At 45.6% G+C, this 18,146-nt stretch overlaps 1 protein-coding gene across 1 annotated transcript in view; it reads right to left on the bottom strand.

The window, feature by feature from the left end:
• MARCHF9 (membrane associated ring-CH-type finger 9) overlaps positions 1-17,879 on the bottom strand; it is a 69,235-nt gene extending 51,356 nt beyond the window's left edge. The window contains exon 1 of the mRNA XM_042448076.1: positions 16,635-17,879. Coding sequence (XP_042304010.1) covers positions 16,635-17,030 — 396 coding nt within the window. The 5' untranslated portion in view covers positions 17,031-17,879. The remainder of the gene's footprint in view (positions 1-16,634) is intronic.
• Between the last annotated feature and the right edge of the window lie 267 nt (positions 17,880-18,146).

Genomic DNA, 18,146 nt, shown 5'->3' with positions numbered 1-18,146 from the left:
TGCATTTTTAAATGCTCTAGGCTGCCTTGAATCATATGCTGAGAGAAACACAAGATAATAAATAAATAAATAAATAAATAAATAAATAAATAAATATCTTGAGAAGCTACAGGATCCAATGTAAATCTGCTCCAGGTTTTACTCCAAAACTTGAAGGCACTTCAAGGCTGCTGCCACATTACAGAATTAATTCAGTTTGTCACTGCTTTAACTGTCATGGCTCTGTCCTACGGAATCCTTGGATTTGTAGTTTGTTTTGGCACCAGAGCTCTCTGAGAAAGAAGGATATGCATTTCATAAAACTACAGATTCCAGAATTCCATAGCACTGAGCCATGACAGTTTAAACAATGTCAAACTGCATTAATTCTGCAGTGTGTTCTGGTCCAATGTTTTTATTTACTTATGCTGTGGTTATTTCATACTTACACTGAAGATGTTCAACCTTATCCCCAAAAGCAGTTCAGTATCTCTGATAACTAGTTAAAATTTGGAATGGATTGGTCCCTTGCTGACAGTGGAGCCACCAACCTCCCTAGCTGTATGACTAATAATAATTCATTCACTCATCCACAAGGAAACTTTCCAGTACAGTTGATCCTTCACATTTGCAGCTTTGAGTTTTGACTCTAGGATCTCTAGGTCCTCCAGCATGACTCTTCTGGAAGGTGACCATAGAGTCACACTGTAAGACCAAGAGATTCCTAGAAAAAGAAAACTTCTCTAGGCATTTGTAGGCCCTCCAGCACAATTCTACGGTCTACATCTGGCAGAGGTGGACCACAGAAATGTGCTGGAGGACCTAGAGATTCCTAGAGAGGTTTTCTCTCAGGTTAAAATAATAGTGATTTCTCACACTTTCACAGAGGTCCTGCACCCTTAGCTCCAGTGAGTGTAGAGAGCCCATGGTACTTACCTTCCACCACCTCCCTCCCAGAAAGTATAGCCACCTCTTGTAATGGCCACCATCACAGCCTCTTGGGGTGGTTAATTCCATATAGTGATCATCAAATCACTGGAAGATTTGGAGGCATTGCCTTGGGTCTAACTGGTTCCGTTCCTACCTCTCTGGGAGGTCCCAGATGGTGCAGCTGGGAGACGTGTGCTCCGATGAGAGGCCCCTTAAAACTGGGGTCCCTCAAGGGGCCATTCTGTCTCCCATGCTATTTAACATTTACATGAAACCGCTGGGAGAGATCATCCGGAGACATGGGGCGCGGGGTTATCAGTACACTGATGACACCCAAATTATTTTCTCTATGTCTCTGACTGATGCAGTGACTGGGGATGGCGTCTCTCCTCTCGTGGCCTGTCTGGAGTCAGTAATGGGCTGGATGAGGGAAAACCGACTCAAATTGAATCCAGAGAAAACGGAGGTACTAGTGATAGGTTCCCCTGGTCCAGGAATGGCGGTAGTTCCACCTGTCCTGAACGGGGTCACGCTCCCTGTGAAGGACTCCGTGCGCAGTCTGGGGGTGCTTCTTGACTCGTCGCTTCACCTGACTGCTCAGGTGAATGCGACGGTCAAGAGCACTTGTTATCAGCTTCGGCTGATTCGCCAGCTGCGCCCATACCTGGCCCAGAGGGACCTAGAAACTGTTGTACATGCTCTGGTAACTTCGAGACTGGATTTCTGCAACGTACTCTACATGGGGCAACCCTTATACCAAACTCGGAAGCTGCAAATGGTGCAAAATATGGCAGCCCGGCTGGTCACTGGTGAGTCCAGGACCAACCATATAACACCAGTTTTAAAAGATCTTCATTGGCTGCCCATTCGCTTCCGAGCTCAATATAAGGTGTTGGTAATTACCTATAAAGCCCTAAATGGCTTGGGCCCAGGATACCTGAAGGACCGCCTCTCCCCATACATTCCGCCTCGCACTCTCAGAACGTCTGGGCAGCAGCTACTGAAGGTGCCTGGGGCTAGGTTGGCCTCCACCACTCGGAGGTCGTTCTCCATAGCTGCCCCAGCCCTTTGGAATGCGCTGCCCACAGAGCTCCGCTCGTCCACCACCCTGGCCCAATTTAGGAAGGACCTCAAAACCTTCCTATTCCAACAGGCATTCCCCGAGTAAATATCCTGTGGGCCTCCCTCCTCTCTTTCGTGGCCAAGAGGTTGGGCTTTGGGGCTTTACTGTTGGGTTGTTTTAAATATGTTTTTATTGGAATTGTTTGTATTTTAATTATGTTGTGAGCCGTCCTGATCAGAGGAAGGGCGGCATATAAATAAAAATTTTATTATTATTATTATTAAACAGAATGACAGCACAGTACTTGCATGGGAGCTGAAGCAATTTGATTTTGTCAGCCAAGTTACTTCTATCCCCACTCCACACCCACCTTACAACTCACTGCCATCCCTGAAAAGGCTTGGCCCTACTAGCTCCCAAAAATTGGATTCTCTCACCCAAGAATCTAAAACATTGTTTCAACTCTACCTGAGTGAGAAGAAGACCCAGGAGTCCTGCCTTTTACCTTTTGTTCTGGAGAGCACCAGGTTCTCTTTAGCATGAGACAAGAAAACATTTGGCTTTTGACATTAAACCATCCCCCTGAAAAGCTCTGCTAAAATCTCCCAGATAAATCAGATGGATGAGTCAGGAAGAGAATTCCAGTGACGCCTGTGCTGGGAATGATTAGGCCTTCTCCTCAGCCAACACACTATGGATACCAGTGTTGGTCTTGGATTTAGGAAAGTACTCTTTTAATACACCTTGAAGGCACATGCATTATGGTTGGTTACACAGCAAAAAAGGGCAAACATTGTGGGTCTAGGGTCCAATTTTCTGCTCGGAGACCTTCTAGACTGCAAGGGGTGGGGGGAATATCAAAAGCAAAAATTGAAGTCTATGGCTGTAGAAATAATCCACGTTGACACCACTTTAACTGTTATGGCTCAGTTAAATGAAATCCTGGAATCTGTAGTCTGTTGTGGCATCAAAGCTCTCTGAGAGAAGTGCCTAAATATGTCACAAAACTACAAATTCCAGAATTCCATAGCTTTGAGTGATGGCAGTTAAAGTGGTGTCAAACTGTATTATTTCTGCAGTTTGGGTGCATCCTATTTCTGATTTCCAAAAGTGAGGTTTTCTAATGTTGAAAAGGTAGGCACCCTCTCTTACCTATTTAAAAGACAATTGCTCATCCTAAAAGCTTTCTTTGACATTTTGTGCCAGAAAAAAAAGGATAGTCTGAGGGAGATTGGGGGCTGCACATGTAGCCTTGGGTCTGCATGCACCCCAAGAGAAGACATTTCCCCTCCCATCTTACAAAAACATTAATTTACCAACATCAAGCTTGAAGAACATTCTCCATAACTTACTCAAACTACTAACAGTAGTAAAAATAAAAGTAAAAAATAACAACAAATATTGACATAACTCTGTGTTTTAAAAGGGTTTCACAGATAATATCTCATGAATTCTTACAACAATCCTGTAAGGTTATTCAGTACCATTATCCTTCATATTGTGAATGGAAGGCTGAGGTTAAGAGAAAATGGCTTGCCTAAGGCTGCCCAAAGAAGTCATGGCAAAGGAGAGATTTGAACCAGGTTGGGACCACACTGCAGAATGAATGCAGTTTGACACTGCTTTAATTGTCACGGCTCCATCCTGTGTAATTGTAGGATTTGTATTTTATAGTGACGCCAGAGCTCTCTGACAGAGAAATCTAAATAGCTCACAAAACTACAGATCCCAGAATTCCACAGCATTGAGTCAAGGCAGTTAAAGCAGTGTTGAACTGCATTAATTCTACAATGTAGATACAGTCTTAGTTCACACATTCCATTTTGATACAGTTCAGCTTAGTTCAGACCTTGGTGTCATGTAAGAAAAGTGACAGTGTGCTCTGCAAAGAGTCATTGATCAGTGATAAGCAACTAGATGCCTTCCAGATTCTTGGATTATAGCTTCCACAGTCGCTGATCATTGGCACTGATTATTAGTGCTGATGGAAGTTGTAGTTCAGACACCTGGGGGGCACCTGGTTGCCTCCTCCTGCTCTAAATTATAGCAAGCAGGCTGAGGTACAGGTTAGAGAGGAGAAGGCTGAGGAACCAAAACAAAAGAACAGTGTCACTACCTAGTTTTACCTGGAAGAAAATTCCATCCCAATTCTTAATATCATAAACAAGTAAACCAGCATCAGAGCACAAATAGTCTCACAACCATAATTTAGCCAAACTCTAAATTTTAGTGTGAGCCAACATCCTGCTACGGCATATTCTTCTCTCTTCTTGCAGGATTCAAAAGGATTGTCTTGCTGAGCCACTGCTAGGTCTGATTTGCTCTCTTTGTTGGTTCCAACTGCAGTTAGATAAGTGGCTCTAGAAGTTCACAAGAAGGATGCAACACTGCGTTCTGCTTTGGCACAACGGAACTTCCATTGTTTTTGGTTGTTACATTTTACTTTATCCAATCTTTCTGACAATTTGGGACCATGATACTTACACGCCTGCCTTTGCCCACATCGATCAATTCACCAACACAAATTACAGTACTAGCAAAAGCCTTGGTCTACATTCCATTGCCTTTTGGCATTTGGCTGGCTAGATTCAGCTATGAATGTAAAGACTGCTATAAACATTTTTGCCCATGATGAAAAGGAGTAACTCCTTACTGAGGAAAAGGATAGCTGCCCATGAGCTGTTTCACATTTTGAGACCATTTTTGACACAAAAATCATTAATACAAAAAACATTTTTGTGCAGAAAGCCATCACTTGTGTAAAATACACAGGTTCAGACCCAAACACTTCCTGTTATATAGATTTTTCTGCGCAAAAACAAAAAAGGGTTTTATGTGTGTATATATTCGCATTAAAAAGTCCTGAAGCACATACACACAAATCCTAAAATGAAAATGAAATGAAATCATTATAAAATGTCCAAAACATTTTGTAATCTTTCCCTAGTAGGGGAGAAACTCTGTGAACTATTCACTCTTGCATGCAACGTCAAAATAAGTAAAGATTAACAGATCCAGATGCAGAGCAGGGCCTTTTTAGTAGCAAGACCTAAATAGGAGAGGCTTAACTGCCCCACTCCTTGCTGCCTTTTAGATGGCCTGTGATGTCCAAAACACACTGAAGAAATAATCCACTTTGAGACCGCTTTAACTGACATAGTTCAGTGCTCGGGAATACTGGGAATTGTAGTTGATTGTGACACCAGAGCTCTCTGACAGAGGCAGCTAAGTGTCTCACTAATCTACAGTTTCTAGAATTCCCTAGCATTGAACCAGGGCAGTTAAAGTGGTCTCAAATGGGATTATTTGTGCAGTGTGTTGTGAACCTGAGCCTTTGGTCTCAGCCAGTTGCTTTTATTTTTGCTCTTTGTCCAATTCTGATGGCTATTATCCTTTCCTCCAGCCTGCAATTTTATTATTATTTAAGGGTTACCTTGTATTAATTCCTTACCAGTGATGGAGACTTATGGCCAATTGTGATTTGGCCTGGATTTTGTCAGTTCTAATCTAAAACTCTGACCACTACAGTACCCTGGCACAGTATTTTCCCAATGAAGCCAGAATGTATGACAGAAATCATACATCCGGGGAGGGGTCAGGTTGGAACCATCTCTTTCAGACCCAAATAAGTCATGATAGAGGAACAGGAAGCATTAGGAATGTATCCACACTATGGAGGTACAACTGTTTAATGACTATTTAATTGCCATGGCTCCATCCTGTGGTATTCTGGGATTTGTAGTCTGGTGCAGTGAGGGCCTTAGAATTCTCTGCTAGAGTGATCTGTGCTATAGGAAGAGTTCTCTCTCTTGCAGAGAATTTTAAATTCCTCATATAACCACAAATCCCAGGTTTTCCTAAGTTAAAATGGTATAAAACTACACTTACAGTAGTATGATGAGGAATGCAGTCCAACAACACACATTCCCCTTCCCTAATTTTTACTCCTTTTACTGTCTTTTTTTGTTGTGTACCTTCAAGTCATTTCTGACTTATGGCAACTCTAAGGCTGGAGCTTTCTTGGCAAGTTTTGTTTAGAGGTCTGCCATTGCTTTCCCCTGAAGCTGAGAGTGTGTGACTTGCCCAAAGTCACACAGTGGGTTTTGTTTTTTTTAATGACCAAGCTGGGAATTGAACACTGGTCTCTATAGTTCAATGCTGAAACCTCTATGCCATGCTGGCTCTTTTTTACTGTCTTGGACAAAACAGTAAAACATGTTCTTATGCCTTCTTTCAGCCATAACATACATGTTCAGTCTCTCATTCTGAGATAAACTGTTCATTTCTAGCTCTAAGGGGCTGCAAGGGCTATATAGTCCAATCGCTTGCCATGGTGAGTTAAAGCTCACCTCAGATTACTGTCCAGCCTCTATTGAAATACCTCCAAAGAATCCAACAGCATAGTATAATACAGTACAATTATAGGCTTGTCAATCTGTTGCATCAAAACAATTTGTTCAATGTCAGCCTGAGAGGCCCAGATTCAAATCTGTCTACTCTGCAGCTACAGGGTAAGGGCCAGAGTGTGTGAAGGAGTATGTTGCAGCAAAATCAGCAAAGAGTCTTTTGACGCCTTAGAGTCTAATTACGCCATACATTTTTCATCAAATGTGTGAAATGTTAACACTGAGCTATTGTTGTGTGCCTTCAGGTTGTTTCCGCTTTATGGCAGCCCTAATGCAAACCTATGTGATCCTATGAGATTGAGAGTGTGTGACTGGCCCAAGATCACCCAGTGGGTTTACATGGTCAAGCCAGGATTCGAACTCTGGATGGAAGTCATAGTCCAATGCTCAAGCCCACTACGCCACACAGATTCACTAACACTGAGCTACAAGCATTTATATACAACTGGGGAAAGAGGACTGTGGACAGGTCAGAAGGAATGAAATATAGAAGGTAGAGACAGCGATAATTCCCTTATTAACAAATGGCCAGTCACAAAACAGTATTGGGTGATAGCAGATGACACAAACTGCAGCACAAGAGATTTTCAATTATGAACTCATTGACAGAGATGTAGCATGAATCTTCATTCCGGCCCAAGTGCTAGATCTCTCATTCAGTAGGATGCAACAAAGGTTTCAACTGCTGTGGGCTGACCTGGAACCCCTTTCAGTCTTTTCAAGTCAGGAGGAAGGACACAGCAATAAATTATCCAAGGAACCTTACTACCTGCACTCCTGATGGCTCACTTACATTAGTTAACAGCACAAAGATTTGGAGATGCCCAAACTTAGCTTCTGCCAAGATCTCTCAATAGTTCTGGGCAAGTCATTATCTCACAATCATCATGTGGCAAATGGGGGCAAGAGATGGCCTACTTCACAATGTTCCAGCAACCAGGAATGAGTTAAAAGAAATATCAGTGCTGAATTTGAGCTTCAGGGGCAAGGCAGGGCAGAAATAAAAGCAAATGGAGAAATCATTAAGCAAACCATGACAGAGGTTTCAGACTCTCTGTTTATTTTATTCTTATTGTGGTTAAAAACCCTTTATATCCTGCCTTCCTGTCCTTTTAACAAAAAAAGACACACCCAAGGCAGCCAGTAAATCTTGATTTAAAACAACAGCACAATAAATCAAAATATATTAGGAAATGACAAAACACTCAGGATATTAATAGCTAATTTATTCCACGGGTCCAATGTAAAAAATCTATGATATTTCAGTTTCAACTGTATTTGTATTCTTTTCAAAACTACGTAGAATTGTTCAGCTGTCATTTTTGGCTAAGCATTTAGAAGAAACACCTTGAGGCAAGGGAAGTTAGACAATGGAACAAACTGCCTCAGGATTGCTGCAGTAGTGGGCTCCACTTTGCTGAAGGTATTTAAGCAAAACCTGGGCAGCCATCTCTCAGGGATGCTGGTTTTGTACCTCACAGGTCCTGCATTGACCAAAGAACAGAATCAAGTACTCTTTACATTCCTTTGAATTCTACGATTCTGGAACGGCAGGATAAAAATGCCTGTAAAGAACAGGTCTTTATTTCAATGAAGACATTGAAATAGTTCAAGTTTTGCCATACTTGGGCTCAATTATCTATCAAAGAGGAGACTGCAGTCAAGAAATCAGAAGAAAAGTTGGACTTGGAAGCACAGCTATGAAGGAAGTAGACAAGATCCTTAAGTGTAAAAATATATCAGTGAAGTTAGAATGGCCCGTGCCATTGTATTTCCCATATTTCAATGTTTGGCTGTGAGAGTTGGACAGTGATGAAAGCTGGCAGGAAGCAAATTGACTCACTTGAGATGTGGTGCTGGAGAAGAGTTCTATGAATACTATAGACTTCTACAAAGACCAATAAATGGGTCCTAGAGCAAATAAGACCCCAAACTCTCCTTAGAAGCAAAGATGACTAAACTGAGTTTGTTGTGTTTTGGCCTTATCATGAGATGAAAGTACTCCCTAGAAAAGACTATAATGCTTGGTAAAGTTGAGGGGAAAAGGAAAAGAGGAAGACTACATTCCAGATGGATAGACTCAATCATGGCCATGAATCTGCAAGCGCTCAGCTGGGTAGAGTAACTTGGAAGTCTCTCATTCAGAGAGTGGCCATAGGTCAAAGTCAACTTGAAGGCAGTTAATAACAAAGAATAGATAAAGGTATACTTATTGTTGTTGTGTGCCTTCAAGCTATTTCCAAGTTATGGCCACCCGAAGTCCCAAGGTTCTGGCAAACCTATCATGGGGTTTTCTTGGTAAGATTTGTTCAGCGGAAGTTTGCCATTGCCTTCCCCTGAGGCTGAGAGCATGTGACTTGCCCAATGTCACCCAGTGGGCCAAATCAAACCCTGGTCTCTACAATCATAATCCAACACTCAAACCACTAAGCCACACTTGCTTTCTACTTTCCACTTTTTCTCAAGGTGTCAAAAAGAGAGGTTATGATTTTTCAAAGAGACAGATGGTTAGTCTGTTTCAGAATATTTTTTTAAAGAGGGAATAAGAGGTTGGGAATAATCTTGTGGCACATTTAAGACTGATTTATCTGAGAATGAAACAGATTGTTCTGTTCATATCTAGATGACTTTCCACTGACCACTTCTATCCCATATTTTAATCCTCTGGTGGTGGCCAGGTTAGGGTGCACAAAAGAGGTATATGGTGCTTCAGAGCTTGAAAATGGCAAGTGGCTGGGCCCTCCTTCAGACAGAATGTCTCAAGCTTTGCTTCAGGACAGTTTCAGGGAGTTGTATGAGCAGAGATGAAAATCAAAGCAGTCCACATTTGTTAAGCAATGGCAGGTGTGGAGTGGAGATGAAGGGCCTTCCTCTCCTTTCCTCTCAGACACTCTGAGCGGGAACACTGAATGCAAAATAAAAGGGGATGGCAGAACAGGCATACCATAGCCAAAGTGAAGTAGTGCTGCCATCCCCCCTGGGATTCTATAAACCCAGTGCCCTCCAGACCTGTTGGGTTACAACTCCCACTATCCCCAACCCAGCATGTCTAAACACAATTCATCTCCATAATCACTGAGTCCCAGAAGCCTCAGGATGTGTCTTCAAACCTGTGCAGTAAGGAAAGGCTTTGCTCAAAAGTATCAACTCCTGAACATTGTTTTGAATATTCCTGCATTTGCCACACTCAGATGATACTACCACTCTGGGCCTGACAGGGCCAGAATGAAGCCAGCAACGCTTTTCTATTTCAAGCGACCACCCTGAACCAATCACAAGGCACTCCTATTGTGCATCACAGGTCTTTCAAACTTTTATTTGTCCTCACTGTTCAGCAGAGTGTCAGTTCATACCTTAGGCAAAGATAAAGCCATGTGTGCCACCAAGTGAGTATTCAAAAGGGAGCCTGCAGGCAATCCCAGCTCCCCAGCAAGCACATCTGTACCATACAAAAAGTTTGCAAAACACCTGTTTATTGCATTCCGATGTGTCATTCCAATTGTAAGTGTTTTTATATATACAGTGGATTATGTGAAGCAGCCCAGGTAAAGAGCTTGCATGCAACACTATGCATGCTTCCTTGGGAACAACTCAAGTACTTTCTTCAAACTGGGCTGCAAGACGGGAGAATAAGAGAAAGACTATTCTGACCTTATTCAGCATGGGGCTTCTGAGAGTTGTAGGCCAAAAAAGTAACATTTCCAATCTTTTAACAATCCATCTGTCCTGTCCTGGCCCAGCCACACTGAAATGATAAGGAGCCACACAAAGGTAGTTCTGTTCCATGCAGATCCCCAAAAAGATAGCTCTGTTCCATACAGACCCCACATCAGCTCAATAGTGTTGTTGATACCTACCATTTACATTGCCTGCCCATTTTGGGTGCCAAAATGTCTTGAAAAATTCTGCATTATGACTTTGCCTGTGCCAAGAGTTTTGCGGCAAGATTATGGGGTCCAAGACCTTATCATGACCCAGAAAACACCATGCACTCCCATTGTGAGTTCCAGCCTTCCCCAAGCCTGGTGCCTTCTATATATTGTTGGACTAAAACTTCCAGAATTCCTGGCCATTGGTCATAGTGGCTGGAGTTGATGGAAGATGAAGCCTGAAATGTCAGCTGCACACTGGGTGGGGATGGCCGAAACACAAAATAAGGATACATTCATGCTAACAAATGGTCACATGAAGGCATGATCATCTGGGGACACCAAAAGATACACACAAAATAAGTGACAATGTTAACACATACTCATCAAAGAACAGCATACAGTACCTATTCATCTCTATACAGGCATACCTCAGTTAACAAAGCCTATGGCAAAGAAGCTCCTGTTTACAAAGTCTATGTATGACTTCCCAGCTCCCCTTTTCCACCATGTCCTCTCTCCAGCTAGAAAAGATTTTTTAGCAGTAGCATCATTGGGAGAATGGTGATGGAGGGCTGGAGAAACACAACGTTTCAGCATCAATTTGCAGTGGTGTGTCTGCAGTAAACAATGCAGTCAAGCTTCAGGTGGGAAAGAGTGGGATTCTACTTTAGCTGATCCTACTGTAGCCCTGTGTGCCTGCCTACAACAGACAAGGTAAACAGCAGTTGCCTCTAGAATCCCTTACTGAACATGTGTGAACAGCAAAACAGAGAGAAAATAATGGTGCAGATAGGCCTGCCTCACCACCTACCCTCAGTATATATATTTTTAAAAGCATAGATCTATAAGTTTGGCTACAAAAATGGAAATCATAAGTAAAGTGGAAACTGATGAAAGAATATAAAATCATCCCTGGATATATTTTGGAAGAAGTTAAGCTAGAAAGTTAAAAATGTTTTTGTTTACATGTTTCACATTTGCATAATGTTAGCTTTAAATAAAAAGTGCTGAAACATACTGAACTGCTCTACTTTTTCATGGTGAAGAAAACTACCCCTGTTCTTTCCATGTTATTTCTGTCTCTTGTACCAAAGTTACTGTTAAATGAGTAAAGCACAGGAACAAATCTCTTTCACAAACTAAGGTATAACTGTATTCCTCTCATCTCCAAATATTGTCTCTGTTTATATAAATAATACATAGGAGTGGATATGAATGCACTCACACAAGTGTATGTGGAAATATGAACTCAATTACACACATACAGAGGCAACGTAACCACCAACCTGATAGAAGTTGTATCTCATGGAGAAACAAATACGGACAGCCACCCATGTAGACATGCACACATATAAACATGCTCACATCCACATTATTACAGATACAGATGCAAATATATTCAAACATTTCCCAAATCTGAATATACACAAACAAATGAATACAACTTTAGGATCATTCTTCTGGAACATGTGTATCAGAAGACAAAAGAGTACATTGAAATATAATCAAGTGTTTGACCAAGGTGATAAGGTGCTTTCCATGTAAGTGATATACCCACAAAGTTATGAGTACATGTGTGCTCATATATTTATTTATCATCCTACACTTTGAAGGGAAAATACAGGACTGTTTTTCACAAATGTTCATAGCCACAGAAATAGAAACCCAACCAAACTCTACAAGTGTGTCTTCATGATTGCCTGGATTTTTGTAGTTTTTCCATTCATAACATTTGCTGATGGAGACAAACAACCTTATACTCACTGCCACTGGCTACGTAATAGAAACTCTCGCTAAACTAGGAACCTGGTAGGATTCAGGTATGCAAGGCCAGGGATGAAAAGAAAATGGCTTTTGCCATTACCACCATCCCCAGTATCTCCTTGCTCCTTCATTTCAGCTGCAAAGTATATGCATTTAAAAAAAAAAAAACTCTAATTATGAGAGACTCAATTGCTTCTCTCTCCAGCACATACCACCAAAGCCCTCCACCTGCTAGGCTTCATGTGTATTTCTCTTGTGTATGCACACACCTTTGTCACTAAACAGAGATCAGGAACTCCTTGAAGCACTTCAACCAACCTATTAGGGGAAGGGTTATAGCTTGGTGACAGAGCACCTGCTCTGCATGCCCCAGGTTAAACATGATAGCCATGTTTGAGGGTAGAGGATAGAGAAAACTTATTGTCTGCTGCTCCAGAGACAAGGACATGTAATGGATTCAAACCACAGTAAAAGAGATTCCACCTCAACATCAGGAAGAACTTCCTGATGGTAAGAGATGTTCAACAGTGGAACATGCTGCCTCACAGAGTGGTGGCGTCACTTTCTTTGGAGATTTTAAACCGAGGTTGGATGGCCATCTGTTGGGAGTGCTTTACTTGTGTATTCCTACATGGCAAGGTGTTGGACTTAATGGCTCTTGGTATCTCTTCCCACTCTATGATTCTATGAATTCTTAGTATTTCCAGTTAAAAGGATCAAGTAGCCAGTGACTGAAAAAACCTCTGCTTGAGATCAGAGAAAATCACTGCTGGTCAGACCAAACAATACTTGGGCTAAAAGGACAAACCATCTCACTTTATATTGACTACAGGGTATAAAGCAACACTATCAAAGCCCACTTACAATGGAAAGTGATTGTAATCTACATCAGCAATCGTAAGTATGGAACCATAGTAAGAATCATTCCAGATTACCTCGCTTAGAGTGAAAATAGCAGAATTTTGATTGGTTCCTTATAATTTTTATTCCTTACCCTTAAGTTCAGCTGGGGGGCCTTCGGCCTTTCAGACATCTTGGATTACAACTCCCATCAGCATTGGCCATGCTGGCTGCTGCTTCTGGGCATGTGAAATCCAAACTATCTGAGAAACCATCTTCCACTGGTTTAACCCCAAATGATGTTGCTATTTTTCTGTTCTTCCTAAGGTACAGTTTGCAAACATGGTATCTTTCCATGGTGGCTATTATTTTCTTGGATGTACACACACACACACACACACACACACACACACACACTATTTTATATGTGTGTGTGTGATCTCTGTTACATACATACATAAATACATGCACACAGAGAGAAGCATCTTTGCTTCTCCCTCCCCTCACCAGAAGGACTTTTGCCCTAGGTTTTCCCATCAAAATTCTAAAGGCCTAAACCGTATTGTTAGTCCTATAGTAAGCCACTGGACTCAATGGCAACTTGATAAGTTAAAATACACATAATTTCCATTGATTCGCTGTATCTACTCTAGTTGGGACTGTAAACAGGATTCAGGCCAATTCCCCACCTTCATCATAACTCAGACTTCTCTTAGTGAAGCAGTAAAAGACACATTCTAAATACACTTTCCTTGTCCTAGACAATCTGCATAGGGAATTGCCCAATATTAAATACTGTGGCTGCCTGATCTCCAAGAACATGATTAATTATGGATTCCAACACACAGACACACACATACGCGCACACACACACACTTAATCTCCGCTCCAGTGTCTGCCTGTATTTAAATGAGTCCCCATGAGGGAAGGAAGAAGCCGCCCAGCACCAGGATAGAGTACTGCCTCTCGCATCCTCCAGCTCCCCCATGGGTTTTAAAGGTAAACAATGCCCACCTTCCTTTTATCCTTCAAGAATGCTACAAGCTGTGTCAGCTTCACAGATTCCAGCTTCTCTAACTAGGACACCGAGACCCTTTGGAAGACGCTTCCATTGTCTAAGCTGCTAATGCTGTCTCGCGCAGAGAAGGGAAACAAAACAGAAGCGTGCGCACAATCTGTCCCTTTGCGAGCCCAGCATCTTGGATGTGTGCATATTTCTAAGCCTCAGCCCAGGCATAGGTGACCATCCCTGAAATGTCTGAAAACAGCCTGGCGATTGCAGGGAGACACATAGGCTTGCAGCAAGAGGTGGCAATCCGAGATCAAGAGGTGGCATCCAAGCAGCCAGCCCCCAAAGGTGTGGTCTTCCTCCCACTGACAGACCACTTGGGAGGCCCTTGGCCATGTCTGGCTTTTTCAAAGCTCCTACCGCTCATTGTCTGTCTATCAGAACCCCCTAAATTCCCCATCACACCCTGTTCCAGCAGCTAATCACAATCCTGTCCTTTCAAAACAGCCTTCACACACACCCCAAAATACACACACACCTCGCCACCCTTTCCATTATTCAAAGGAGAAGCCTCTTTCTTTGTCTTTAAAGCCCTAACGCTGTTGGGAGGAGTAAAATTTCCTGGAAGCATCCTCTCAGCATAAGCAAATAAAGGGTGTCTCCATGCAAGGAAAGGGGCCTGGTGCTACAGCCTTAGGCATGTTTACTCGGAGGTGCATCTCAGTGTGCTTTGTGGAGCTTACTCCTAGGAAAGTGCCCTAAAGACCCCAACCTCAAGCCCTATGCCAATCTACCCAGAGAGACGATCTTATCAAACATCTCAAAAGAGGCACACTTATGTAAATAGAGCTTCAATGTCATCCTCTGCTTCCTCACCATAAAATGCCAATGCAAGCCATCTCTACAGGTGGCAAGCTTCTGTAATCCTCAACTGGATACACTGAAAGGAGATCTGCAGGCCTCCGCCATGCTCACAATAAAATCTTCTAGACCTACACCAAATCCCACAGAATCCCCTGAAGAGGTGGCAAGTGAAAGGAAAACCTCTAGAAGGGTGGAGTTTCCCCTATACACACACAGCCTGTGCCCAAGGAAAGCCCTTTGCCAAGGCCAGGGCTTTTATTTGTGTGCTGCACTTTTCTCATCTATTGTCTTATCGTGGGTATGTTTTTTCAACGGTGATAATTCTATCGATAGTGCTCTTGCATTTTGAAATAAATCTTCCATTTTTTCCTCTGTAATGTGTTTTTAGAGACACCTCTTTTTTTATTGTGTATAAGCTGCTTTTATGTGTCAACCTTAGGGGGAAAGGTGTGGTAGAAACAAACACAAGAGAAGACAGTACAGTCAGTACAAGAGACGACCCATGCAGCGTTTTCAGTGAGAATAATGCAGATCACCTGAAACACTGCCCTTCTGGTCAGGATTACTATAAGCATCGGTCATTCTACACCACACATCACAGCACATTCAAAGCAAGTCTGGGCATGTATCACTGCCCACCCTGTGTGTCTCCATCTCGAATCACCTGGCATATTGGAAAGTCAGAGTACAAGGAAATGGGCCTGGTCCACACTTTGGCCAAGGTGCCAGGTGAGATCAGGTGTTGTCTGTGACATCCAGTCCCTGCTCCTCTCCATTCTTTCTGCTGGCCAGAGCCCATAACAACCTGGCAGACAGGCAGGAAGCAGATGGCCTGGCACACACCTTGGCATCTTCAGCGACACTTGGCCACAATGTCCCTCAACAAATATACCCACCTTTTCCCGCAAAATACAACAACAACTGCAACAACAACAACACTAGCCTCCTCTCTTGGCTCAACAACTCCCTTTCTCAGATCTTGACAATGAGACAGTCAGCAGAGAGTCTAGTCAAGCCTTTGGTCACTTCCCTGCTCCTTGGGGGCAGTAATGCCTCTGCCATGCCTTGCCCTCACCTTTGCCCTTTTGTCCCTAAATCTCCTGGAACCCATCATCAATTGGAAGGGACAAGGAGGCAGAATGGCCTCCTACTATATGCCTTGGCACCATGGCTACCTGGAAGCCAAGTTGCCAGATTGAGACCAATCCCTCTGGCCTGGCTCAACTTCCCTTGGCACCCAACAGGCATCTCACCCTAGTGCATATATTGCCCACCCTATATGTCACCTGGCATGCTGGAAAGTCAGAGTACAAGGAAATGGGCCTGGTCCACATGTTGGTCAAGGTGCCAGGTGAGATCAGGTGTTGTCTGTGACATCCAGTCCCTTCTCCTCTCCAATCTTTCTGCTGGCCAGAGTCCATAACAACTTGGCAGACAGGCAGGAATCAGATGGCCTGGCATACCCCCTTAGCATCTTCAGCGACACTTGGCCACAATGCCACTCAGCACTCAGATATACCCAGCTTTCTCCCAAAACCAACCACAACAATCGCTTCTTCTTTTGGCTCAACAGCTCCCTTTCCCAGATCTTGATCCCAATGATCAAACTGCCATCCTCCGATAGTCTAGTCAACCCTTTGGCCACTTGCTTGTTCCTTGGTGGCAGCAACGCTCCTCACCTTTGCCTTTTGTCCCCAAATCTCCTGCAACCACACACCAATTCATCCCCAAACCTTCTGGAACCAGGTGCCAATTAGAAGTGACATAGAGGCATGGCGGTCTTCTACTCTGCCTGGCTCAGCTTCCCCTGCCCCCCCTTGGGCCCTGCACCGTGGCTCCCTTGCCCCTGGGCCCCAAGTAAGTGGAGGGCAGGGCCCGGGGGGGGTGTCCCTTGTGTCCCGACTGACCTGCTCGGGCCCCTGGAAGCAGATGCGGCACTGCGGGGTCCTCATGCCGCTGTCGAGGCTGCTGCTGAGGGAGACGGCGTCCAGGGCCGGGCCGCTCTGCGGGGCATTGGCATTGGCGGGGGGCTGTCCGTTGGGGGCGGGCTGGGGCCGGGGCTCCTTCTCCTCCAGGGCCAGGCTCCTGGGCCTGGCCCCCGTGCCCCCGGCCCCGCTGCCGTAGTAGTCGGCCTCGTCGTCCTGCCGGGCGGCGCAGTCGGCGAAGGGGGCCCATCCGCAGCCGGGGCCCGGGCTGCCCCCCGCCGAGTCCTCCCGGCCGGGCTCCTCCCGCCGGCCCCGACGCATCAGCACCAGCAGCTTCAGCTCGTTGAAGAACATGCGGATCCGGTACTTGAACATCATGGACGCCCCTCGGGGGAAGGGAGGGGGCCGGGAGGGGGTCGAGAGGGGCCTAGCTGGGGCCCTGGAGGGCCCTGGAGCAGCAGCAGCAGCAAAAGCAGCAGGGCCCGGCGCCCGCGGAGGCCCCCGGGACACCCATCCCCGGCAGAAGGGAGGCAGGGAGACAAGGAAGCTCCTCCGAGAGATCTGGGGAGGGGAGGTGGGGAAAGGGAGAGGCCACCCAGGGCCCAGGCAGGGCCCGCCTGCCTTCCTTTCTATGGGCCTTCCTCGGAGGGTGGGCAGCGCTGCCCTAGGCTCCTACTGGGGCCCCTGCTGGGCCTGGAGGGCTGAGAGAGTGGCCCCGAGGGGCAGGGGCGGGTCGGCAGCCGAGGGGCGCTGGGGGCAGCCGGGGCTGCGGCGCCTCTCCTCCTGCTGGGCCTGGCTGGGTCCCTGCTGGCCCCCGGTCCTCCTGCTCCTCTCCTCCTTCTTCCCGGGCTCTCCTTTGTCTGCTCCTCCTCCTCCTCCTCCTCCTCCTCCGCTGGGGCTAAGGCCGAGGGGGCCCTCTCCCTCCGGGCTGCATCCTCCGAGGCCTCGCCATCCTCCCCGGCGCCAAGCAGCATCCCCGGCTCTGCTCCTCCGGACTACAGCGGCGGCGGCGGAGGAGGAACCGGGCCTCCAGCAGACGCATCCCGCACCCAGCCCCGGAGCCTCGGCTCCCCACCAAGGCACCAGGCAGGCAGCTGGGGCGCCGGTCAGGGCTGCGGCGGGGCTCTTTATGCAGCCGGGGCTTCGGGGGGAAGAGGGCTCCCTGGCCCCAGAGACGACGAGGACGACGACGAGGACGCCCCCGCCCCACGCATCCCTCCTCCCCTCCTTCTTCTTCTTCTTCCTCCGCCTTCTCCTCCTCTTCCTTCTGCTCCTGCTCCTCTCCTTCCTCCTCTTCCTTCTTCTTCTTCCTCCTCCTCCTCTCTCTCTTCTTCCTCCCTGCTGCTCCCTTCCCTCCCTCCCTCCCTGGCTGCCCTGCTCCTGTCTGGCTGCGGAGGGCGGGAGGGAGGGCTGGGGAAGATGGCTTCCCCTTCCGGTCCAGCCTTGGGGAAAGCAGCCCTGGGAGGGGGTCAGGTGAGGGGGGTCCCGACCGAG

This window comes from Sceloporus undulatus, chromosome 2, assembly GCF_019175285.1.
Source record: "Sceloporus undulatus isolate JIND9_A2432 ecotype Alabama chromosome 2, SceUnd_v1.1, whole genome shotgun sequence".
In the NCBI taxonomy this organism is placed as follows: domain Eukaryota; kingdom Metazoa; phylum Chordata; class Lepidosauria; order Squamata; family Phrynosomatidae; genus Sceloporus; species Sceloporus undulatus.
Note: the sequence above shows the minus strand (reverse complement) of the source record. Positions and strands in the feature narration are given on the sequence as shown.